This window comes from Salvelinus fontinalis, chromosome 25 (assembly GCF_029448725.1).
Source record: "Salvelinus fontinalis isolate EN_2023a chromosome 25, ASM2944872v1, whole genome shotgun sequence".
Classification (NCBI taxonomy): domain Eukaryota; kingdom Metazoa; phylum Chordata; class Actinopteri; order Salmoniformes; family Salmonidae; genus Salvelinus; species Salvelinus fontinalis.
The window spans coordinates 15,085,512-15,111,438 of record NC_074689.1 but is presented as its reverse complement, the minus strand read 5'-3'; the positions used below and the strand labels follow the sequence as shown (position 1 = coordinate 15,111,438).

The 25,927-nt window shown below is 42.7% G+C and overlaps 2 protein-coding genes across 8 annotated transcripts; one reads left to right on the top strand and one right to left on the bottom strand.

Annotated features, from left to right (window-relative positions):
• Positions 1-5,585: 5,585 nt before the first annotated feature.
• Positions 5,586-16,503, bottom strand: LOC129822875 (uncharacterized). 4 transcript variants are annotated; one of them, XM_055881363.1, is made up of 7 exons: positions 16,337-16,503; positions 15,597-15,707; positions 11,145-11,235; positions 10,332-10,440; positions 9,317-9,436; positions 9,049-9,127; positions 5,586-8,957 (listed from the first exon to the last, which is right to left on the bottom strand). In XM_055881363.1, exons 4-7 carry the CDS (start codon positions 10,371-10,373, stop codon positions 8,866-8,868), a joined length of 333 nt encoding a protein of 110 aa, XP_055737338.1. In that variant the 5' UTR covers positions 10,374-10,440; positions 11,145-11,235; positions 15,597-15,707; positions 16,337-16,503; the 3' UTR covers positions 5,586-8,865. The 4 variants fall into 4 exon arrangements, with proteins under 4 accessions (XP_055737338.1, XP_055737339.1, XP_055737337.1 ...); XM_055881364.1 differs by lacking the exon at positions 15,597-15,707; XM_055881362.1 differs by lacking the exons at positions 15,597-15,707; positions 16,337-16,503 and adding an exon at positions 11,945-12,062 and having other exon boundaries at positions 11,145-11,248.
• On the top strand, positions 12,189-25,513 carry LOC129822874 (STEAP family member 1B-like). 4 transcript variants are annotated; one of them, XM_055881357.1, is made up of 6 exons: positions 12,189-12,278; positions 15,705-15,820; positions 16,499-16,856; positions 19,091-19,257; positions 23,975-24,139; positions 24,400-25,513. In XM_055881357.1, exons 2-6 carry the CDS (start codon positions 15,713-15,715, stop codon positions 24,715-24,717), a joined length of 1,116 nt encoding a protein of 371 aa, XP_055737332.1. In that variant the 5' UTR covers positions 12,189-12,278; positions 15,705-15,712; the 3' UTR covers positions 24,718-25,513. The 4 variants fall into 4 exon arrangements, with proteins under 4 accessions (XP_055737332.1, XP_055737335.1, XP_055737331.1 ...); XM_055881360.1 differs by lacking the exon at positions 12,189-12,278 and adding an exon at positions 12,287-12,376 and having other exon boundaries at positions 24,454-25,513; XM_055881356.1 differs by lacking the exon at positions 12,189-12,278 and adding an exon at positions 12,287-12,376.
• The last annotated feature ends 414 nt before the right edge of the window (positions 25,514-25,927 follow it).

Below are 25,927 nucleotides of genomic sequence, written 5' to 3'. Positions count from 1 at the left end.
AAGTGTGTTTGTGGAGGTTTTGTGTTATTTCAATGTACTTAACAAATTTTCAACCCAAATGGAAAACTCACTTGACTAATATTATGTTGGCCATTGAGGATGTAACACATAACCCCTATGCGTTATCAAAGCAATAACCTTGATATTTACACTTCCCAACCCTTGCAATAATATTCTAATATCCTGGTTCTATTTGCTCTCTTAACGATGGGTGTATTTTAATAAACAGAGTGGGTGGAGATGTGTGAGTTGGCAATGGGGACATTAAAAGCTATTCACACAGTGGCAACGAGGACGTAATCAGAGTGTACACAGACACAAATACACACACAAACACACGCACGCACGCACACACACACACGGGCAGAGGCGATTCACCGGGTAAAGGTTAGATCTGAGAGAAAATTGGCTTTTCTATATTGAATAATTAATGCGATCATCTTCTCTCTGATGGCGCTGCTCTCATTCGCTGGGACACTGCTTCATGTTAAACAAACAGGACATCTGATTGGTCAGGGGAGAACTTAGGGGGGGTTCTACGATATGCTGTCAACATTATACAAGCTCAGGGGACTCCAGTGACATGTAAAATGTTTGCCACTTGGCTAGCTGAGCTAAAGACATAGTTCTTTCACCCGAAATGAAATAGGCTTCATTTCTTTGGACAATTCTTATAAATAACCAACCAGACAACATCATTATTTGTGAGACTTTTAAAGCAGCGCACAGGTTTCAGCTTTGTTCTGTAACAAAACACCCTCTTTCTCTCTTGAGATAGACCCACATGCTTCCAGGATAAATGTCATATCTCTCTCTATGTGCAGCCGGGCTGGGCAGCAGGCAGCCTCAGAGACAAAGTTATTACAGAGGCAGAGCTGCCAAAATGGATGACACTGTGGTGGGTAGACCACTTCTCCCTTTTATTTCTTAATAAAAGGATTTCTCTCCCCGACGGCTGATAGATTTCTGCCTGTTTCTGCCTGGAGAGAAGCAGAGGAGAGGGGAAACCCGAGGAGGATATGTTTCCTGACAGTGGGTCTGTCTTCTTAATGACACAGACTTCAACATAACCTTCAATAGCCACGCGCCGCACATGGTGCCGGGCAGAGCCGCCCTCTTCACTGACAGTTTACCCAGGTCCCCCGGCTCCAATAAATGTCATGCGCTCATCACTCTCTGACCACCGGCCAATTTGAAACCCCCGACTTAACGGACAAGTCATAAATCGGAACATACAGACCCCATTTCTCGCTCTCTCTCAGGTCTATCTATGTGTGTGTGTGTGTGTGTGTGTGTTTGGCCTGAGGAATCTCCACCTCTCCACCATAATATTCCATATGTTCATTTCAGCTCCCTTCCTCCCTCCACCTCCTCCTCCTCTTCCACCTCTCTCTTACTTCATCTTCTCTTTCTTTATGGCCAACATTTAAAGCCCTGATGGTCTCGCTAAGCTAGCATTTGTCTGGAGGGCTTATGGGGTGTTGGAGGGGGTGGGCAGAGGTAATATTTACCATGTGTGAGGGACTTCATAACTCCCCACTGGTATAGGCAGTTTTCATATGGTTGATGGGGTGATATTAGAGGCATGGTATAGGCAGAGTGAGACACTCTTTAGATAAGGTTGGGGGGAGGTTAGGGGCATGGAGATATGAAGTGGTTACCGCAAATGACTATTTCCCACTGCAGGAATGACCTGCGAGATAAACAAAGATGATAGATTATTTGAAGCTGCCAAATATAATAAAAAACAAGAGCAGTAAAACCTGAAATCTGTTTTCGTGATGAACACTCCACACACTGGTGACCTTACTTATAGAGATCAAAACTACATTTCAAGGAGTGACACTTGTTACCCATAACCCTCTGTTTAACTTTCGATGGCTACGTCCAAAATGGCACCCTATTCTCTACACAGTGTACTACTTTTGACCAGGGCCCATGGTGCTCTGGTCAAAAATAGTGCACTACATACACTCTTAAAAAAAATCTAGAACCTAAAAGGGTTCTTAACCTGTCCCCATAGGATAAGCCTTTGAATAACCCTTTTGGTTCCAGGTAGAACCCTTTTGACTTCCATGTAGAAACCTGTACATGGAACCCAAAAGAGTTCTACCTGGAACCAAAAAGGGTTCGACCTGGAACCAAAAAGGGTTCTCCTATGGGGACAGCCGAAGAACACATTTTTGGTACCCTTTTTTCTAAGAGTGTAATGAATAGGGTGTCATTTCTTTCCCAGTACTCTCTCCCTGTGCTCATTTTCCCTGGTCGTCAGGACCTTGGCTGTCAGAGGGTTGTTGAACGAGTGCAGCCTCTCACAGTGACAGGTATTCATGTGTGATTAATGGGCCAGGACCAGCTCTGTGTGGGTGAGGCAGAAGTCCTATCAAACCAGAGAAAATCACAGCAATTAGTGACTGACTGATGAGGTCACTCACCATGCTGCTTCCTGCTGGGGGTTTAGAATATCCTGTTCACCCTGACACTACTCAAAAGGACTATAATACACCACATAGACACATAGAGAAAGGCTTTGTCCATCCTGTTTGGGTTGCATTTGTTTCTTGCAAAGCTGAAGACATTTATTTAGTCTCTGAGTCATTCAATTATAAGAATCCTGCATTAAAAATGCAACACAAGCAATTGACAAAGTTGACAAATTGACAATCCATCCTATTCTCATCCTGTTCTCATCCAAAGGGATCAGACGTGTGTGTGGGGAGGGGCGGAGGTCGACATAGGAGCGTAAGGTGTTTTTAAAGAGGAACCAAAGAGCAATCTCCATTCCTGTCACCTGTGTTCTGACCACCCCAGAGGACAGGGGACACGGGCGGACCTGGACATCTGACCCACAGATTTAAAATGGAGGCTTGAACAAGGCCCCTCTATCACCAAGGGTCCAGAGTGATGAACTACACCCACACCTCCATGAGACAGCAACAATACATCCCTTCAATTCCTTCCTCCCTCTGTCCATACCTTCCAATACCTCATTCATTTTCTCTCTCTCTCTCTCTCTCTCTCTCTCTCTCTCTCTCTCTCTCTATCTCTCTATCTCTCTATCTCTCTATCTCTCTCTCCTCTCTCTCTCTCTCTCTCTCTCTCTCTCTCTCTCTCTCTCTCTCTCCCTGCACGAGCGTCCAGCCTTCACCTAGGTTTACCCATTCGACTCACCCCCCCCTTCAACTCTCCACCCCTTCACCTCTCCACCTCTTCTCCGATCCATCCATCCATCCCACCACCCAGCCCACCACCTCCTCAACCCCTCCTTAAAGACATTGCGGAGATGCAATCGTTTCCAAACTCCTTGTGAGTGATTCCCCAGCCCGAACGTATGCGTGTTAGGGTGTTAGGGTATTCAGGCCCACGGGTGGCAGATGACTGATAGCGCTGTGTCTGCGAGGGGAAACTGAATGATGGCTGTTGGACCACATGGTAACAGAACAGAGGGTGTGTGTATTTAGACAGAGCTGAGGAGAGGAAGGATAGAGCAGTAGCCAAACCTACCCTACCCTGCAGCTCAGATCCTACCAAATCAGCACAAGCAAGATTACTAGACTTATCTAACATTATCATACCTTTCTGATAAGTCATTCTTTTCTAGAATCACTTTATGCAACGTACATTAATTCTGACCTAATTAACACATTATAAATGCATTAATAGAACAGCATAATATGTGCGCGGTAGGTAGTCTAGTGGTTAGAGCGTTGGGCCAGTAACCAAAAGGCTGCTGGTTGGAATACCTGATCTGACAAGGTGAAAGTCTGCCAATGTGCCCTTGAGCAAGGCACTTAACCCTCATTTGCTCCAGGGATGCCGTACTACTATGGCTGACCCTGTAAAACACATTTCACTGCACCCATCTGGTGTATGTGACAATAAAACATATTTGTTGTTAGTCGGTATAAGTGATCCAGTAAATCTGAGTAAGTTGGGGGAAAAATGACTATGAGTACTCTGAGTAGTCTTTTGCCAACTCACACCTGGCCCTGGCCCTGGCCCTGGCCCTGGCCATAGTAACAAAACATTTCCTTCCAGTTGAAGTGATTCAGAAGAACCTCCTGTGTGCAATCAGGTCCGCCCACACAAACAAACCACAACAGACTGTTTACAGGACAATAATCATACTCACATATTGGTAATTAGGTGTCAACTGCACCCTCAAGTCTAGCAACCCTCTGGAAGGTATTGATCCCTAAGCTGTGGTAAACAACACAGAGTTAATTATGAGTTAAATGGAAGACACAACCACCAGTAGTCATAATAGCTTTAATCCGCCTTAAATTCTGCTGGACAGTTATCAACCAGACGGAAGGGGGCGGGAGAGGGGGGGTTCTGACAGCGCTATTGCCGATGACGACTGACAGGCGGGTGTTTTGGAGCGCTGGTTGTGGTGTTGGGGAGGAGTGACGCATTGTCTCCTGGGTAATGCTGGCCTACGGTAATGAGTCCTCAACGTGGCTGTCTCCCAGGCTCCCGGCTTGTCTGGAGGAGGAAAGTTTACAATTTATAGCTGTGATCACAGAAGCTGATAAGCCCAGGGGCCGTATGTATCAAACATCTCAAAGTACTGTAGAAGTGTTGATTTAGGATCAGTGTTTCCTTTGAAATCAAACTGAATAAGATTACATGGACAGAAAGAACCTGATCCTAGATCAGCCCTCCTATTCTGAGATGCTTGATACATACGACCCGAGCCCAGCTTTGCAAGGTGGCTGTAGGATTGTTGTTTTTGAAGTTGTGCTGTTGGGTCCACTACAGCCCCCACAGAGTAAGGCCCCCATTTGGGTTTCTCCCAAAGAATAGACACGCACACGTATGCACACGCGCACAAACGAGCACACACCCCTCCCCTGCCACACCCCCTCCAATTGGCTTTTTCAAATCTCTGCCTCAGCCCAACCCTCCTCAATTTAATAAGGAATTACAATTATTTGTCATTCTAATCTGTCTAGTCAGACAGAAGGAGATATAAAGAGGACGGTAGGGCCATGTTGGACAACAGGGCGTGTGTATGATTCATCACTCTGTCCTCCGGCCCCAGATTAATATTTGAATGTAATTATTACTTCCCTAGCCATTAGCGTACTGGCTAAATGAAATCATGTGAAAGAGGTATTTCATTAAAGTTACCACAGATGGGGAAAGGAGAAATCACTGGCGAGGCGATCCCAGTCCTAGATGACCGATGGGACCCTACAGACAGACATGGAACACTCAGGGTTCTGGAATGCTGTTCTGCATTTTAATGTCGAACTGGTATGATCGTTGCAGTGTAGCCATGGCTATAAAACTTTCAGAACGACATGCCTTTATTATTTAGGCCACAATAAACAAGACATAAATCAATGACTAGATCTAAATGTTTGGATTGAATTGGATTTTATACAAACACTTCTAATGCGGAAATATTGAGTCATTGAAAGGGGTCAGCGGCTTCATGAATAGGCTGAATTAAATAAAATGTACAAGGTGAACAGGTGTTGAGAGCCACAAAAAATGCATTATAGTTGAAATATTAGAAGACCAATATAACTTATTTTATATAAACTTGATTCATAAACATTTTCTATGGAATGTATTACTTTATTTTTCTTCTTTAAAAGGACAACACATTGCATGTAAAACTGTTAGGCTTTCAGACAGACTGTTACTGTACCTATAATACATACTGTAGATATTTTTTTAAACACAGCTGCAGTTCAATCAATTACAAATAGACAGAGCCATACATGAGTTCAAAATGATAAGAAGACAGTTGGTGTGTGTGTGTGTGTGTGTGTGTGTGTGTGTGTGTGTGTGTGTGTGTGTGTGTGTGTGTGTGTGTGTGTGTGTGTGTGTGTGTGTGTGTGTGTGTGTGTGTGTGTGTGTGTGTGTGTGTGCATGCGCGTGTGACAAACACACTCAGTGGAAGAAAGCCAAGTGGAGTTAGCTAGCTGGAGGTGACAGCTTAAAGACTGTCAGGTATGTTTCTGTCCCACTGTGTTAAAGAACACACACACCACGCTACATGGCTCTATACTCACATATAATTTACACCGCTGCTATAAGGGCGTCAAAAGAACGAAGACATTTTGTAAATGAAAGGTTTGGGGAGGATCATATCATACAATAGATCCATACCAACTCAGATGGATCTCAAGGGGTATTAACACACACACACACACACACACACACACACACACACACACACACACACACACACACACAGTCACAGTATGAATGTGGTGATCTGAGGCAGGGTGATCCTTAGTGCTAGTGACTGGGTCACATGGTCATATGTAACGGAACCCTCCCGCTCTAGAACCATACTAGCTCCATTCTCCACTCCTCCACTGAGCTAATGTTCTGTCACAGCTAATGAGAGTGGTGGAACCAGAGTGATGGATCTGCTCTGGCATCTCCTCAGAGAACTATCCTACACTCAGTGTAGTGGAGATAGAGATCTCTACTCCTTAGACTCCTAAGGTGTTGTATGTAAATGTGTATAATACAGGGAGACACATTCGCTAATTACTATTAGCTTGTGTCATGTTAGGTCCTTTCTTACTTTGAGCCAACGATTTGTGAAAGAAACCTAATTCTCTTCCTATACTGTAAAACATTATGCATCAACTATATTTAATTGTGAATTACACCAAAACAAATCCTAACAGTTTAACCATTAAGGCAAGGTAGTCTGCGGGCTACAGTCCACAACAATAACACTGCCTTGTATCAAGCGAGCAGACCCTTTTTACAAGGTTGGTTCCCTTCCGGCTAGAGGGGACAGCCTGTTTTGTCCTTGAGATCCTGTACCCAGCGTAGCTCTCATACTCTCAATGGTGATTTATAGATGGTATTGTTGTGCTTCTCAATATTGGTCAATACACAGACTGTGATTACCTCGTCCCCCTGCCACTCTGGACCTTGTCATGGCTTCCTTCCAAATGGCGCCCTATTCCCTATGTAGTGCACTACTTTTGATCAGGGCCCAGAGGGTTCTCGTCAAAATGTGTGCACTACATAGGGAATAGGGTGCCATTTCAGACATAGTCCCTGTTTGAGATGTCTGCCTGGAGTTATAAGGCCCCTAATGGCCCTGGGGCCCCTTGACAAAATCATTGTTTTGGGCAGGATTTTGATAGCCTGGAATCCAAACTGATATGTTCTGTTTTAATGGTGAAATTGAGCATGTCAGTTTAGATTCCAGGCTATGATTAGTTTGGGTCATTTCAGTTTTAATAAGAGGGAATTCAACACTGTTTGTGTTATGTGGGCAGGAAAGGGGATGCACTGTCATGGGCCTGTCCTGTCTAACCATGTAAAGTACCCGTTGAAAGGGCACATACAACCACGTACGCATGAAGACATGCACACAGCATAGGATCATATGCCCTCCAAAATACTGATGTCACAGGGAAGAAGTCGTAATACATCCTTTTCCCCAAAAACATAGTGAACGACAGTTTGGCCATGCTTTCAAAATATCTGTAACTTGACCCATCTAAAACAAAAACTATTTGCATGTGTTACAACATACATATTAAATAAACAGCTGTTAAATTGGACTGGATGGAATGAAGTGGAACAGCATTCATCCACATTTGGATGGAGGACAGGACGGAGCCAATGCTAACTGTCAGATGGACATAAAACTGTCAATTAAAAATGATCTCTCAGAGCCTATCCATTTTGAAGTCAGTTCCACGACCACTATCCCAATTTAAGCTCTGATATTACTGTAGTGTAAGTGTTAGTTGAAGAGCTATTTCAATTCAATCATTATATTGGATAACACATTCACAGAAAATAACAGTCTACTTACTATCAGAATTAAACAATCGTTGATCTCTTTGAGCACACATCATTCGGTTATGTTACACTTCTTCAGAAAGCAGGGAAATCTATGCCCTTAGGCTGTGAAGCGTGGTGGCTCGTTTGTGCTGGAAAAATGAAGAATCAAAGCAATAGTCTTTATGCAATGCCTGCTCTCTTCCTAGTCCACTTTCTCTGTCCATAGTGAAATGCATACACCTTTTCTTTGAAATATTGGAATTGCTGTGGTTTAATGATAATAAAAGTCAATTTGTGCAGATAACCGTAACAAGACAAAGGAGCTTGCAGACACTGCCACCTATTGGCAAGAGAGGAAAGCTATCTGGCTAAACTAAAGCATAGAATGTCTAACTCCCAAATGGCACCCTATACCTATAAAGTGCACCCTGTGGGCCTATGTCAAAACTAGTGCACTATATAGGGAATACGTTAACATTTGGGATGCAGCCATAGACATTGATGTCCGTGGCAAAGTGTCTTCTAGCAGTGATCTGAAAAGCCTTCGCTGTGATGGATGGCAAAGCCCAGCTGACCATATTGCTGTGCTAATAAAAACCTGCCCTGCAATTCACATAGCTCACTGTGTTTTTTTTTACCCAGGCACCATTGCTTTTAAGAGGAAAACTGGTTTAGGTGTCAAAAAGAACGATGCCCCTCCTCAGACCACGACTCACCTCAGAGGTATAGAATGAAAGGAGAGCTATATTTACAACTAAGTTTTCTCCCGGGCTTGAGACAGCAGGAAAGACCTTACAGATTAAACTTTTACCTCACTACTCCTTACTTGAACGTTTTGACTTCATTGCTTCATCACAAGATGGGCAGTTACCGTACAATAACAGTCATTTTAATCGAAATGTAAAAAATAACAAGGATAAAAAGATACAGCATAAGAATTAATGGATCAAATAAAAAAAGAAGACCTTTAAAAAAACAAAAGCAGTGTGTGTATAAAATGTGGCGCTGCTAACACTATCAAATGATGAGGAACGATCTGATGGTTAGCCAGCTGTTGCCATGCAATATGAACCATGGGCCATCATGGTGTCAGTATACAGTGCAGTCAGCAGAGGATCGCTGGGTACACAGGAAGTCACTTGTTATCTCTTTGTATCCAGGGGCGTCTGTAAGGCCACTTCCTGTTTTAATTACAAGGAGAACAAATAATGACAACATTTTATAATTCATGTGCAGTTGATCCAATATATGTATTGGAGTTAACCATCTCACCTTCCATGAGATTATAGAGGTTGCAGTAGTTTGTGCCGTGATCTCTAATGGCATACCAGCTCTCTGAGACAGACATGGCCTGCAGAGAAAGAATGATTCTGGTTAGAAGAAGTGTTTAAGACCTGAGACCTATTACTGTAGTGTTAGCTGCAGATAACCCACAAAAAAAAGATGTGATCCCTAAATAGGCCTACACATTATATGATTGTCCTTATATGTCATATGGATGTATAGAAATGACAACAGGATCAGAGAATATCCCTCCTACCGAGACGTGACAGTGGGTGAAGAACTCAAAGGAGACCAGACGGAACGTCAGGTCATCGACAGACTTCTTAAATGGTGTGGTGTGTTTGGCTGCTATGAAGTGGATAGAGGCTGCCTGGAGCTGGGGAGCAGAGTGAAAGAGATAAACAGAAAGAGATAAAGAGAAAGAGATAAAGAGAGCGAGAGAGAGAGAGCGAGAGAGTAGACAGGTCATAGTCTGTAGTCGGAAATATGCAACACACATAGGGTTGTAAAACTACCAGTATTTTACCAAAGTTACTGGAATGTTCTTTAATTTTGGTAATTAACAGGTAATCTATGGCAATCTATGGTAACTTTGGCAATTTATACTTAAATAACTGAAAATATATATTGATATAAAATATGAATTCAAGAGAAAACAGCTAAATTAATGAAAAAAGCATCTAAACAACAATGACATAATTTCCAATTAACTGCAACTTTTCCAACAATTTACTTTTGACAACTGCCACCAGTTTGGCACCAAAACATTTACAACAATCACATATTGACAGAGTAAATAAAGTTGAGTAAAAATACAAAGGATAATTCATGGTGAAACCCTCACATTAAACACCAACGGTATTCACTAAGTTGATTGATTATATTTAGGTCACAGGTGGTTGGTGGCACCTTAATTGGGGAGAATGGGCTCGTGGTAATGACGGGAGCGGAATGGTATCAAATACATCAAACACAGGGTTTCAAGTTGTTTGATGCCATTCCATTTGCTACGTCCCGGCAATTATTATGAGCCGTTTTCCCCTCAGCAGCCTCCACTGATTTAGGATAATGTTTTACAGCTTTGTTACAATGTTTTATATTAAAATCATCTCAATTTATGATTTTATATATTTGACATGTTTTGAAAATTCCATAAAAGGCTTGAACATTTCAACTTTGAAAGTTACCAGTAATATACTCTTCTTTTGCAACCCTAAACACACACAAGTAATTATACGATATAAAAACACACAAACACACACACACCATACCTTGTAGAGGCACCTCTGTCCACCCATCGCACAGCTGGACATGGTCCTCCACTGCTTGATCTGAGTGATCAGACCTTCATAGACCTGTCTACAGGGGATCCCAAAATACCTGTAGTAGGACCCAGAACATAGAAACACATCGATGACAGGGCTTAATACTTAGTCTCGTTGGGCCATCAGCTTGTCTAGTTGAGAAGCCTGGGCCCCGGAGGCTACTCATTACGAGTGTCCACCACAGTCATTTCAGGTAAAATGGCACTGGCACCATCTTGTGGATACAGAGGGTAGTGTTCAACTGGGCCTAACGTAGAACTGCTAATTAAATTCACAAGTGGTTGTAATAAATCAGCCCTATGTAAAGTTATTGATTTTCATTTGGAGCCATTTTGCACAGAGAGCTAAAATAAATTATTAGTCATCATGAGGGGCATGCCCAAGAGATCATATGTTTGTATTTATTTAACCTTTATTTAACTGGGCAAGTCAGTTAAGAACAAATTCTTATTTACAATGACAGCCTACCCCGGCCAAACTCTAACAACGCTGAGCCAACTGTGCGCCGCCCTATGGGGCTCCCAATCACGTCCGGTTGTGATACAGCCTGGAATCGAACCAGGGTCTGTAATGACAATTCTAGCAGTGCCTTAGACCGCTGCGCCACTCAGGTATGGGTCAGACCATAAAACAGCAAGAGTGAACAACAGCAACAATTTGTTTTTAAAACAACCAGCACCACAATAAAAACAGCACGCACCATCTGGTCAAAACATAGACATATAGTAATAGCATAGTAATGGTCAAACAGTAGCTTACCATTCTACTTTGCATTGTGCATGGAGAGGTCCCGCAGATGTGATCTTGAGATTTGAGGTCCCGAAAACTAGAGCCACCGCAAGGATCCACCCTGTCAAATGCATCTTGTGAAAAGTAATATTTTTTGAAGCAGTATCCAAGTAACACATTCACAACACCAACAACAAAGTTCTGAGGCCTGTTTTGGGAGACGGATAGAAAATCACAGGATGGTCATGTGCGTTTAGAGGAAAGGAAACAGCCTAAACTCAATTAACTTTAGAAAAAAGATCCATCATTCTACAGAACAGAGACAGAGCTACAGAGGGCAAGAGTAGAGAGACATCTATGGGTCATTGAAATGAAAGCATCCACTGTGAACTTGTGAAATTGTAAACTGCTTCATCAATGAACATACATTACAGCCATACATTCCATGTTCAGGGTTCAATAATGAATTGGAGACAGCTAAAAAAGGAGAGAAAAAAGTTATTCAAGTTGTTGTAAGAGGATAAATAGGACATTCAAGATTGTTGAAAGCTTTTTTGTTGTTGCAAATAAAATCTATTTTTTTATATTGGTTAACTCAGTCTTTAGAATATAATTTAACTTATTTGATCCCTAGAGGTGTCTGTATGTGTTCGTTTCTCATGCTTGCCCATGTCTTCTAGAAGGAACTAAATATTACAGAAATGGAAAAAAAGAGTAGTGTAGTCCTGTATCCTATCACGAGGACACAACATTCAAAATGTGTGGCTGTGAATTGTATCCAAGACCCGCCCCGAAATGTCATATTCACTCCGCCTCACGGGCGTACTTACCTATCCTTGCCCAGAGGTGTGTAATAGATCACGCCCCTTCCAAATCCAACTTCCAATCCGTGGACAGGATTTGCCAGACCCCCTCCTTACCGCGGCCTTTTCACTATAGAACGCTCAATGCCCCACGTCCACATCATTTTGAAGACACGTAGGTTGTGGAGCTTTTAAATAGATGTAGCCCGAGCCGGTCGAGGACTGAACACTTCTCTTCATAATGTAAATGATCCCTGTGTCCTCCACGCAGCGCGCAGTTTCTGTCTTCCCCCACAACTTTCATCCCTTTGGACCCGTCCATCGGCAGGATAAATATTTGTACAGATGACCTAAACTTCCAGTAAGTCACTGACATAACACACATACAGTAGTTTGACAGATTTCCACATTTATGCCATTGTTTGCTTTTACTAATGCTGTTTGCGCATATGTTCTCTGGTAAGGATTTTATAGACACTTAAAAAAAAAAAATTACAACGAAATTTAAGTAAACCAATAAAACATTTTATACAGGTATCACATTTCCATATTTGCTTTCTACTTTAGTAGGCTACACTGCACTATACTAGGCTACAAATGTAATACTGTTTTTCTTCCTATTCTATTTCTGTCACAATTATGTTATTGTGTTTTTGCCAGTCCTGTTTTTTTAATCCTCTGGTATTAATGGTTTTGGTTTAATGCCGTGGGAATGAAAGTCATGTGGATTCTGCTCTCAGATCTCGAGTTCTTCACATTCCATCTTGTGAATTAAACCCAGGAGAGTCTGATTGGAACAGGCTAATTATTCATAGATTTCACATCTGTCACTCGGTCGCGTCATAACATTATTATGAACGTTCTCCAAGCCGCCCTCTACCGGCGGTGTCATTGTGGTGGCCTAAAGTGGTTATATACCCAAGTCAGTCATTCTGGATGGAGGTAACTACTGTTTTGTGTAAATTACACTATAATGCCTGGAAATACGATGACATTTCAACATTTGTCAAATATTTAGTAGGAAACCACTTTGTCAGCATTATCATGTCGTCAAATTGACTTTAGACAGATGACAACGTTGTCATTAGCTAGTGTAACGGATGTGAAATGGCTAGCTAGTTAGCGGGTACGCGCTAGTAGCATTTCAATCAGTTACGTCACTTGCTCTGAGACTTAAGTAGTGTTGCCCCTTGCTTTGCAAGGGCCTCGGCCTTTGTGGAGCGATGGGTAACGCTGCTTCGTGGGTGACCGTTGTTGATGTGTGCAGAGGGTCCCTGGTTCGCGCCCGTGTCGGGGCGAGGGGACGGTTTAAAGTTATACTGTTACATTGATGCTGTTGACCCGGATCACTGGTTGCTGCGGAAAAGGAGGAGGTTGAAAGGGGGGTGAGTGTAACGGATGTGAAATGGCTAGCTAGTTAGCGGGTACGCGCTAGTAGCATTTCAATCAGTTACGTCACTTGCTCTGAGACTTAAGTAGTGTTGCCCCTTGCTTTGCAAGGGCCGTGGCCTTTGTGGAGCGATGGGTAACGACCGTGCTTCGTGAGCAACCGTTGTTGATGTGTGCAGAGGGTCCCTGGTTCGCGCCCGTGTCGGGGCGAGGGGACGGTTTAAAGTTATACTGTTACACTAGCAAAGTTTGTCAATACTGCATCTACAGTCAATTTGGTGACATCAAAATGATGACAAAAGGTTTTTCTACAAATTATTTGCCTCCATTTGAATGTCATTGTATTTCCAAGCAACTGTAAAGGTTGCAGTCAAGAGTGCAGTATAACTGAAGTCACTACAGTGTGCTGCAAATACTGCATCCAAAATAATACCGTTTTTTTTACTGCAGTAATTTTGCAGTGTAACTGCAGTTAGAGTGCAGTACTATTACTGCATCCAAAATACCACAGCCGACTGCAATTACGGAACTTTTTCTGCAGTTTCAAAATGGCAATATTTTTTTGTAGGCCCACTCATTGACAATGCATTGAGTAGAATGCTCTGTCAGGCACCAATCGGTTCAAAACGAAAGTTCAAAACAATATTGTGACTACATGCAACCCATATCTATTCACGATAGTTGCGTCTATTATAGGCTATGGTTGAAGCTCGGTGATAAATTGAAATCTCCGTATCATCATATCTAAGAAAATATGACACCAGTCTCGATGACAATTTGCAAATCAACTTGATTGGAGGTACACAACACACTCCACACCTATCGTCATCAGCCGTCCGTCAGTTACCGAGAACCACATACCAGATTTTTAATAGGGTCAGCCGTCAGTCAGTTACCGAGAACCACATACCAGATTTTTAATAGGGTCTTTAGCAATTGAGTTTTAAGAATAGTGTAACGACCCTGGGTTTATAAACTCAGAAATCGACTCTGCCGCTCGAGCCGCAGTCGATAGCGCGCCGGACCTCGGTCTAGAAGGTCGAGGGTTCGAGACCTGCTCCCTGCTGTTTCATTACAGTATGTCTTGCGCCTACCTAGTTCAAATTCTAGAGGTCATATTTTAAAACCACACTAAATCGTCCATAAAGTGACCATTCTATTAAAAAAATACCGGATTGACAAAATTAGTTGCCCCATGCTGCCAGTCATAAAAGTGTTTGCGAACAAACCTAGGCTACTGTATAAAGATAGTTTGAATGCCACAATGTAGCTGAGGTTAATCAATAAATGCAAACAGATATTTTGATTATCTGGGTAGCTAACTAGCTAATGTTACCTAGCTACAAAGTCCAGCAGCTACTGTAGGCTCTGTAAACTAGCTAGCTAACAAACAGGCAAATAAAGGTACCTAGCCAATGAATGTGATTTTGTTTTGATTAGCTAGGTAGCTAGCTAGCTTACGTTATACAAATCAGATGAGCGCTAATGTTGGCTAGTTAGCTAACCAACAAGCGAGGAAAGCTATCTATCTATAGTTTGCCAAGTAAGGTTTTTCTCGCATAAGGCTGAAGTCATCATGTGTAAACTGCTGATGTAGACACTTGCGTATAATCGGCGTATAATCGGAGCACAAACAAACTAGCGAACGTCCTTGGCTGCTATGATATCCTATTAACTTTAGCTAGCTAAGTAACCTTAGCCAACGTAGATTTGTAACGTTAGTTGACGTGTATGGCCAGTTCATGCACCACAATATATTATACTTTCTTACACAAAACTAATGTTAACTAACTAGTTAAGTTAAGTTTAAAACCACCACATTTTGGGAAACTGCTACGCTGATCACGTTAATTTGCATTGCACAGGCCAAACTACAGTATTAAAACGAGGTAGCCAGATTTCAGACAGAACAAACACTGCAGTTAGCTATGCTATATTTCCTTGACTAAGAACATCCAAGACCACAACACAAACCGTAGCCAAGAAAACTAATTGCTTTGTTTAAGAAACAGTAAATTAGATATGTAAATTAGATATGTTGAACTGCATATAGTAAATGGTTGAACCCTAAACTAACAAGTATAAACAAAACTTTAAGCTACACATTATTTTGACAGAGGTAATGAACTGTCCATTGATCAGTTGCTGTGCTGATCAATGAGCTTATGTCAATATTACACAGATAAGTTAATTAACAGTTACAGAAATCAGAAATGCAGACAGGCTCTATTCATCTGAGCTACTGTGCCCAACACAACACCACCTGTGTTTATGTTGGGTGCCTACTGACCAAAAAAAGGATGAACTACCAAGGGTGTTTCGGGTGTTTCCAGACACGTAATTCCAGTATGTTGAAATGCCTTAATCTATGGTGATGTCTCTGTTCCTGTCTGCCCAGTCTCTGAAATGGAGAAAAGACAAGCGGATTCACAGAACACTATGGTGGAGGACCAAGACACATGGCATGAGCTAGCTATAATGGACCCAGTGGACAAACCACACCTAGTACACAAGGTAAAACACACCCATTGCCCATGTCAGTGAATCAGGCTAAGCTCTCTGGTGAGTAGGAAAAGCTTTTCCCGAGGGGAAATATGCAGTGTGAATAGGGGCACTTGTTTAATTAAAAGTTGTCCTGCTTACCCTGTTGCTGTTATTAGTCATTTCAACTGGTTGTGACTCAGACAGAATGTGAACCGTTTGTTTGCATTTAAGCTACCACCACAGAAAACCAACTATATAGTCAGTTAGTTGTATGTCGGCCATACATTGCTGTAGTATTACTGTGCTTTAGAAGAGGAAGCTTATAGACACATTTCCCGGCCCATTTCCCAGAATCAGAAAGCTCTTTGTTTCCCTAGCAGTGGATACGATCACATGCAACTTCAAATGCAGCTCATGGCAGTTAAAAAATACGTAATCAAATGGTTATTGTCTACAATATTGCAGATGTCATCAGAGGATTGATTACATAGCAAGCCAGCGAAGCAAGGTAAAATATAGCTAGATAAAGCCAGGAGAAGAATATACCTGTTGAACATAGCTATGGTTGTTTTCATGGTCATCAATCACTCACTGTTAAGTTTGTCAAGGTTCCGACTGTAGCGTTAGCTATTGTTCTACAGAGATTTTTGTTCGGGGAATGCGTGCCCATCACTCGAACATGACATTGCCTCTCCTCTCCTCCCGAAGGACTCAGAGGACCAGGAGGCTCTGTTGTTGAACGGGGCTAAACATCCTGAACATCGCCCTCTGTTGGTCTCCTTTGCCCTGGAGGAGTTTGAGTTTCCCTCCAGCGTCTGTTTAGAAGAGATGCCCCTCTTCCCCCAGTGGCACCTACCCCTCAAACTGATGGCCATCTTGATGGCGCTGACCTTCCTGTACACTTTTTTAAGGGATGTGCTGCAGCCCTTTGTGTCTCAGAGCAGGAGTGACTTCTATAAGATCCCTATACTGGTGATGAATAAGACCCTGCCATGGACGGCCATATCTCTGCTTGCTCTGGTCTATCTGCCTGGGCTACTGGCTGCCCTGCTACAGCTGTACAGAGGTAGGCTACATACGCATACACATACTGTATGTATGGAGGCAGGGACACACACACACACACTCTCTCGCAGGCATGGGCACACACACACAGAGACACACACACAAACATGCAGGTAAGCACATACATCTACACCTAAGTATGCTCAAAGTCCTAAACTTAAATTTTCCCATTGCTATGTGCTACACGTGGCGTTTTTCCTTTGAGACTTAAGGCGTCTGCATGCTTCCCAGCCGAAACAGTTCTGAAGAGTTTGTGCATATATTATGATGACATTTTGTGATGTTTTTGTTCGTTTTGGACTTATGTTGGCTGTTCTGGCACACAACCTGTTTTCTGGAGGCAAGCCGAAGTCTATGCCCCTTCATCGATGATTGGTCAAGAGTAGAGATTCTTCAATAAAGTCTTAGTTGTCATTAAAAAAAAATTGTTGTGAAATAATGCACCAAACATCTTCGTTAGATGTAAAATTACCCGACTAAGATCTCCTCTGCAAAAACGTCAAAATTAATGACAGATTTTTTGAGTTATCTTAGATTCCTTCTCACTCTTTTCAGGAATAGTCTGGCTACGGCGTCTCAAAATGGACAAACTATTGCTGCTTTTTTCTTGTTTTTCAAGCGAAGGTCTTTTTAAAGGAGTATGCGAGCACACTCGTTCAGTTCGTCTAGCCAACTTCGGCTAGCCGCCAACCAAAGCATGCTGATCCCTTTCCCCCTACACCAATGGGCCGCCAGTGTTTTATGTTAATGTTACCTCTAGTGGTATTATATCAGAAGTGTGCCACTAAAGACCTATGTCAAGCAGAATCAACAACCTCAGCATCATTCAAGACTGTTGCTTTCTGAGAAGGTGTTAAAGTTCACACTTAGCAAGTGTTATGTAAATGACATATGAACAGTTAAAATCAAAGTTTATTCGTTGTGAACACAGATTTGAAGATGTTATCGCAGGTGCAGCTAAATGCTTTTGTTTCTAGCTCCAACAGTACAGTAATACCTAGACATAAAACAAATTCAAACACAATACACACATAATCCAGAAATAAAATTAAAATCCAAACATGCATTTACATTTTCTAGACACTCTTATCCAGAGCAACATACAGTAATGAGTGGACACATTTTAATATTTTGTTTGTACTGGTCCCCCACGGGAATTGAACTCACAACCCTGGCATTGCAATTGCCATGCTCTACCAACTGAGCCACACAAGATGTCAAAGAAGTTAAAGCAGGTCTGCCAGGGGTCATGAGACACAGGTGCTGGCCTGCATAGATGGAAACTGAGCATTTTAAAAAGTGAATTGTCAATGGAAATGCACGATTAGGCCTACTACCACAAACAATTGAATTTGAAAGTCATTGGAGTGCACAGTCATACACATACTCCCACAAATACACACTGACATGAAATCAGTGCAGTGAGACACACAGTTTGCATAAGCGCAGTCAGAGTGGATTTATTTACTTAGTTATTTAAGTTTAGAGAATAAATGAAATCCTATTTATAGTTGTTATGAATTAGCCCAAGGTTGTCTCTCCCTGCAGGAAGGTCTACTCTTGTCTGTCTGGCAGAAGAACCTCAACATATTGTGTATCATTGGGTCAACACCAACACCCTAGTCAAAAAAATGTTCCCATTTGACCTTACTACCCCCCCCCCCATCCTTGTCTGACCCTTCCCCTCAATCTCCCCTCCCCCTCTTCATCTCTCTCTCTCTCTCTCTCTCTCTCTCTCTCTCTGTCCAGTCACTATTCGTAAGGGTAATTGGAGCCTTGCAGTGTATAAATATAGGTTAAGATTTCCTCAGTGCAATGCAATTGTAGGGGGTGTAAAATATGCAGCCAGCCACAATGGAAGCAAGGTTCATAGATCGGATAACACATGGGATTTTTTGGGGCTTCGGTTTCTCTACAATAAAGTTTGATGGATCATATGAAAAGTACTGAAGTTAGTCTATATCCGGGTTCCAGTGAGAGCCAGACAGCCAGGATGTGGCAACCTAGTGTCAAACCAGAGCTAGGGTGTTGGTTTTGACATGATGACACACATTATCTTGAGGTTCTTCTGCCAGGCAGACGAGATGTAGATCCACCACGTAAAAACAACTTTCCCAGACAACTGTAAGCCTTTTGTAGCCTGACAGTTTGTCAGCCATTTTAAAAATGTGTTGAGAAGCACTACTAATCCCCCCCCCTCTCACACACACACACACACACACATCCCTCTGTCAGGTACCAAGTACAGCAGTTTCCCAGGCTGGTTGGAGAGGTGGATGTCTATGAGGAAACAGCTGGGCCTGCTAGCTTTCTTCCTAGCAGCACTCCATGCTATCTACAGCCTCTGTTACCCTATGAGACGCTCCTACAGATACAAGCTGCTCAACTGGGCTTACCAACAGGTAGATGGCTACTGGCTAGACCAGGCTTGTATCAAAAATCAGAAAATGTCATTTTTTTGTATAACTTGATATGCGCTTTATACTATGATGAACAGAAGGCTGCTTATGTCAGCAATATGGCATATATTCAATCAAACTTAATCAATCAAATGTATTTTATAAATTCCTTTTTACATCAACAATTGTCACAAAGTGCTTATACAGATACCCAGCCTAAAACCCCAAAGATTAAGCAAGGTAGATGTAGAAGCAAGGTGGCTGGGAAAAACTACAGAGAAAGGGGGTTACTTAGTCAGTTGTCCAACTGAATATATTCAACTGAAATGTGTCTTCTGCATTTAACCCAACCGAAAGGCAGGAACCTAAGCAGAAACCTAGAGAGGGACCAGGCTTCAAGGGGCTGGCCAGTCCTCTTCTGGCTGTGCTGGGTGGAGATTACAAGGTTACATGACCATTTAGGCCAGATCGTTCCTCAAGATGTTCAAACATTCACAGATGACCAGCAGGGTCAAATAATAATCAGTGATTATAGAGGGTGCAACAAATCAGCACCTCAGGAGTAAATGTCAGTTGGCTTTTCATAGCCAAGCATTCAGAGGTCAAGACAGCAGGTGAAATAGAGAGAGGGAGAAATAGAGAGAGAGAGGGTTGTATATTGGTATAACATTTCATGACAGGGTAAACCAATTCTTACATAACAAATGATGGTGCCAGGTTTCTGTTGGTATTGTGGTGTGGGAGTTTCGGTATGTGCTGTATGCCGGCCAGAATGAACAGAACGACCTGATCGTTGTGTACTTTTCTCAGTATGGAATCCAATGTGAATATGAAGAACAGCTATTATTGAAAGATAATTTTATATTGACTCTGTTCACCATCCCAATGTGCCAGTTCACAATCAGGCATAGTTGTCAGATGTGACTTTGATATGTGCATGTGAAATGCTTATGTGACTGAATATACGCCATATTTATCTATCAAAAGTATTTTAAGAGGCCCTTTTTACATCAACAGTTGTTACAGTGCTTATACAGATACCCAGCCTAAAATCCCAAAGAGCAAGCAATGCAGATGTAGAAGCACGGTGGCTGGGAAAAACTCCCTAGATAGGCAGGAACCTAGGAAGAAACCTTAAGAGGAACCAGCCTCTGAGGGGTGGTCAGCTGAGCTCCCTGCCATCCAGGACCTCTATACGGTATCGGAGGAAGGCTCTAAAAATTGTCATAGACTCAAGCCACTCAAGACAGACTGTTCTCTCTGCTACCACACGGCAAGAGGTACCAATGCACCAAGTCTGGAACCAACAGGACCCTGAACAGCTTCTACCATCAAGCCATAAAACTTCCAAATAGTTAGTCAAATAGTTAACAAAATACAGTGCCTTGCAAAAGTATTCATGCCCCTTGGCGTTTTTCCTATTTTGTTGCATTACAACCTGTAATTTGAATTTTATTTTTATTTGGATTTCATGTAATGGACATACACAAAATAGTCTAAATTGGTGAAGTGAAATGAAAAAAAGAACATGTTTCAACAAAAAAATTACGGAAAAGTGGTGCATGCCCCCTTTGCTATGAAGCCCCTAAATAAGATCTGGTGCAACCAATGACATTCAAAAGTCACATAATTAGTTAAACAAAGTCCACCTGTGTGCAATCCAAGTGTCACATGATCTGTCACAGGATCTCAGTACCTGTTCTGAAAGGCCCCAGAGTCTGCAGCACCACCAAGCAAGCGGCACAATGAATACCAAGGAGCTCTCCAAACAGGTCAGGGACAAAGCTGTGGAGAAGTACAGATCAGGGTTGGGTTATAAAAAAAGATCAGAAACTTTGAACATCCCACGGAGCACCATTAAATCCATTTTTAAAAAATGGAAAGAATATGGCACCACAACAAACCTGCCAAAAGAGGGCCGCCCACCAAAACGCAAGGAGGGCATTAATCAGAGAGGCAACAAAGAGACCAAAGATAACCCTGAAGGAGCTGCAAAGCTCTACAGCGGAGATTGGGGTATCACTTAAAGCCGTACACTCCACAGAGCTGGGCTTTACGGAAGAGTGGCCAGAAAAAAGCAATTGCTTAAAGAAAAATATAAGCAAACACGTTTGGTGTTCGCCAAAAGGCATGTGGGAGACTGCTCAAACATATGGAAGAAGGTGACACTAAAATGTAGCTTTTTGGCCATCAAGGAAAACGCTATGTCTGGCACAAACCCAACACCTCTCATCACCCCGAGAAAGCCATCCCTACAGTGCAGCATGGTGGTGGCAGCATCATGCTGTGGGGATGTTTTTCATCGGCAGGGTCTGGGAAACTGGTCAGAATTGAAGGAATGATAGATGGCGCTAAATACAGGGAAATTCTTGAGGGAAACCTGTTTCAGTCTTCCAGAGATTTGAGACTGGGATGGAGGTTCACCTTCCTTCAGGACAATGACCCTAAGCATACTGATAAAGCAACACTCGAGTTAAGGGGAAACTTTTAAATGTCTTAGAATGGTCTAGTCAAAGCCCAGACCTCAATCCAATTGAGAATCTGTGGTATGACTTAAAGATTGCTGTACACCAGCGGAACCCATCCAACTTGGAGCTGAAGCAGTTTTGCCTAGAAGAATGGGCAAAAATCCTAGTGGCTAGATGTGCCAAGTTTATAGAGACATACCCCAAGAGACTTCCAGCTGTAATTGCCGCAAAAGCTGTCTCTACAAAGTATTGACTTTGGGGGGGGGTGAATAGTTCTGCATGCTCAAGTTCTGTTTTTTAGTCATATTTCTTGTTTCACAATGAAAAATATTTTGATTTTCAAAGTGGTAGGCATGTTGTGTAAATCAAATGGTACCCCCAAAAAATCCATGTTAATTCCAGGTTGTAAGGCAACAAAATAGGAAAAATGCCAAGGGGGTGAATACTTTCGCAAGCCACCGTAGCTACCCAGACCATCTGTATTGACCCTTTTTGCACTCTTTTAACTCAACACATATGCTGCTGATACTGTTTATTATCTATCCTGTTGCCAAGTCACTTTACCCCTACCTATATGTATATTATCTACCTCAATTACCTTGTACCCCTGCACATCGACCCAGTACTGGTACACCGTGTATAAAGCCAAGATTATGGGATTTTTTTTTTAATGAGAATTTTGGGAAAGTTACTGGAATTTTGCAACCTTAGATAATCACAATTATATTAATCAATCAAATTTATTTATTAATCCCTTCTTACATCAGCTGATGTCACAAAGTGCTGTACAGAAACCCAGCCTAAAACCCCAAACAGCAAGCAATGCAGCTGTAGAAGCACGGGGGATAGGAAAAACTCCCTAGAAAGGCCAGAAGCTAGGAAGAAACCTAGAGAGGAACCAGGCTATGAGGGGTGGCCAGTCCTCTTCTGGCTGTGCCAGGTGGGGATTATAACAGAACATGGCCAATATGTTCATAGATGACCAGCAGGGTCAAATAATAATAATCACAGTGGTTGTAGAGGGTGCAACAGGTCAGCACCTCAGGAGTAAATGTCAGTTGGCTTTTCATAGCCGATCATTCAGAGTATCTCTACCGCTCCTGCTTTCTCTAGAGAGTTGAAAACAGCAGGTCTGGGACAGGTAGCACATCTGGTGAACAGGTCAGGGTTCCATAGCCGCAGGCAGAACAGTTGAAACTGGAGCAGGAGCATGACCAGGTGGACTGGGGACAGCAAGGAGTCATCAGGCCAGGTAGTCCTGAGGCATGGTCCTAGTGCTCAGGTCCTCAGAGAGAGAGAATTAGAGAGAGCATACTTAAATTAACACAGGACACCGGATAAGACAGGAGAAATACTCCAGATATAACAGACTGACCCTAGCCCCCCGACACAAACGATTGCAGCATAAATACTGGAGGCTGAGACAGGAGGTGTCGGTAGACACTGGGTCAGTCTGACGATACACCCGGACGGGGCCAAACAGGCAGGATATAACCCCAGCCACTTTGCCAACCCGGATAGAAAGATCACGTCAGTGACTCAACCCAATCAAGTGACACACCCCTCCTAGGGATGGCATGGAAGAGCACCAGTGAGCCAGTGACTCAGCCCCTGTAATGGGGTTTGAGGCAGAGAATCCCAGTGGAGAGAGGGGAACCAGCCAGGCAAAGACAGCAAGGGCGGTTCGTTGCTCCAGTGCCTTTCCGTTCACCTTCACACTCCTGGGCCAGACTACACTCAATCATAGGACCTACTGAAGAGATGAGTCTTCAATAAAGACTTAAAGATTGAGACCAAGTTGGTGTCTCTCACATGGGTAGGCATACCATTCCATAAAAATGGAGCTCTATAGGAGAAAGCCCTGCCTCCAGCTGTTTGCTTAGAAAATCTAGGGACATTAAGGAGGCCTGCATCTTCTGACCGTAGCGTACGTGTAGGTATGTACGGCAGGACCAAATCGGAGAGATGGGTAGGAGCAAGCCCATGTAATGCTTTGTAGGTTAGCAGTAAAACCTTAATCAGCCCTTGCCTTAACAGGAAGCCAGTGTAGAGAGGCTAGCACTGGAGTAATGTGATAAATTTTTTTAGTTCTAGTCAAGATTCTAGCAGCCGTGTTTAGCACTAACTGAAGTTTATTTAGTGCTTTATCCGGGTAGCCGGAAAGTAGAGCATTGCAGTAGTCTAACGTAGAAGTGACAAAAGCATGGATACATGCTTCATTTTAATTTATAATATGGTAATCTCTCCACCAGGTCCAGCAGAACCAGGAGGACTCATGGGTAGCAGATGACGTGTGGCGTATGGAGATCTATGTCTCCCTGGGTATCATGGGTTTGGGTCTCCTGGCTTTATTAGCCATCTCCTCCCTTCCCTCCATTTCTGACACCCTCAACTGGAGAGAGTTCACCTGGATGCAGGTGAATCTTTTGACCCTGAAAAATAAATAATGATGTCTGTCTGTATGTCCTTCCATCCACCCGTCTGTCTGCCTTTCTATCGATGACTTAAGTGGTCAGGGTTTCCTCTCTAGTATCTATTTATCTCTGTTTGTGTCAATGACCCTGAATTTCACTGTCAGTCTGTCTGTTTGGCAGTACCCGTGGAACTGTCTCCTTGTTTACCAATTCTCCTGTTGTCTGTCTGTCTGTCTGTCTGTTTGTCTGTCTTTTCTTAGTAGCTGTTGACAGGCCTCCTTTTTGTTTACCTGTCTTCTGGTCCTTCCGTCCTGCAGAGGAGTCTGGGATATGCTGCCCTGGTCCTGTGTACAGCCCATGCTCTGGTCTACGGCTGGAGGAAGTGGGTGGAGCCTAAGCACTACGTGTGGTACACCCCTCCATCCTTTATCCTGGCCTCGCTCCTCCCAGCCACCGTCCTATTGGTCAAGGCTGTGCTGCTGCTGCCTTGCCTGGACCGGAGGCTGGGGCAGATTCGTCGAGGCTGGGAGAGTCCCCGCCCCCTAAGGGGAAGGGGAGTGACTGAAAAAGACTCGCTCTGAAAGATGACACGTCAAAACCTGGGATGCAGCAGTGACGATTGATAAATTGTTTCAATTTTAGGATAAGACCGGAAGCTTGGTCTCTGGACCTCAAGGAGAATCGGTGCTGGTTGATGGGCAACATAAAGTGGCCACTGCACAGTTCCACTCTTCTGCTTATTATACAGATATCTGAGGTGACATACTCTGTAGTCTACACACAGTGTGCTTACTGAATTGATGCCTTGAGAACATAGCCTGGTTAAGCAGACTGACCGCTGTGCTCATGTTTTGTTTAATTGAGATATTGCAAGACTGGTTTCACAAGGCTACTGAGGAAGCTCAGTTCAGTTGAAGGTAAAACGAATGACCATCTTGTGGCATGTTTGCACCCAGTCAGGGAAACATGAAGAAACCAGAGCCTGCTGCTCTTAGACATAAATTCTATAAGTAAGTAGTTAGTGAATAGTAATGTTATTTAATGTCAGACTAGACAATGGCTGTAGACAATGTAAAGTGTAGTGCATTATATAGGGAATAGGGTGCCATTTGGGAAGCAGCCATTGAGAGCATAATCATAATTCCGATTTAAGTAGGCCCATGACCATTTATATTAATGATTTCGAAGCTTACTTTGTGCTTGTTTTCAACTGTGTTTTCTCTGGCGCTAGAACATCCATTAGAATATATTGTATTAGAATATGTTGTATCAAGACAGCAGCAAAAGGTACTGAAATATCCCAAAATGCAGTTGAAGGTAGAGGAAGTACCCTCAGTTTCACTCTGAAATAAAGATTTGAACAGGATGAGAGTTCAACTACTTGCCCTTTCATGACTACTGTTCACTTTTGACACTCACAATTGTTATTTTTTTTTTTAACACATGACTCTAGTTCTTTGTCTAACTGAGTACCAGAGTCAAAGAGGTAATTGTTTTAGAGGAATGCGTCTAGCTGTACAGTGACACTCGTGTTTATAATTCTTGGTCTGTGCCCTTTCTCGTTCCACTTTATCCTCAGACTTTGGATAAACATGGTGCACATGTTGGAGAGATAATGCATAGTAATTATACTTTGTTTAGAATTACTTCTGTATTCTTTGTCATTTCTAATGTATAAAAACGTGAGTAATGTTTAAAAATATATGACTTTATCCTATTCTAACTGGTACTTGGCCCGTTTTTGTATGAAACTGTTTAATCGGAGGATGCTCAACTAGTCCTTTTCTTTCA

Excerpts from the sequence above, each read along its gene's own strand:
- LOC129822875 (XM_055881361.1), bottom strand. The coding sequence starts at position 11,293 with ATGTGTTACTTGGATACTGCTTCAAAAAATATTACTTTTCACAAGATG. Across the intron at positions 10,441-11,144 it reads GCACAATGCAAAGTAGAATG|GTATTTTGGGATCCCCTGTA; the intron begins GTAAGCTACTGT and ends GTCCTACTACAG. Across the intron at positions 9,128-9,316 it reads TCACCCACTGTCACGTCTCG|GCCATGTCTGTCTCAGAGAG; the intron begins GTAGGAGGGATA and ends CTTTCTCTGCAG.
- LOC129822874 (XM_055881356.1), top strand. The coding sequence starts at position 12,352 with ATGCTGTTTGCGCATATGTTCTCTG. Across the intron at positions 15,821-16,498 it reads AACCACACCTAGTACACAAG|GACTCAGAGGACCAGGAGGC; the intron begins GTAAAACACACC and ends CTCCTCCCGAAG. Across the intron at positions 19,258-23,974 it reads TCAACTGGGCTTACCAACAG|GTCCAGCAGAACCAGGAGGA; the intron begins GTAGATGGCTAC and ends TCTCTCCACCAG.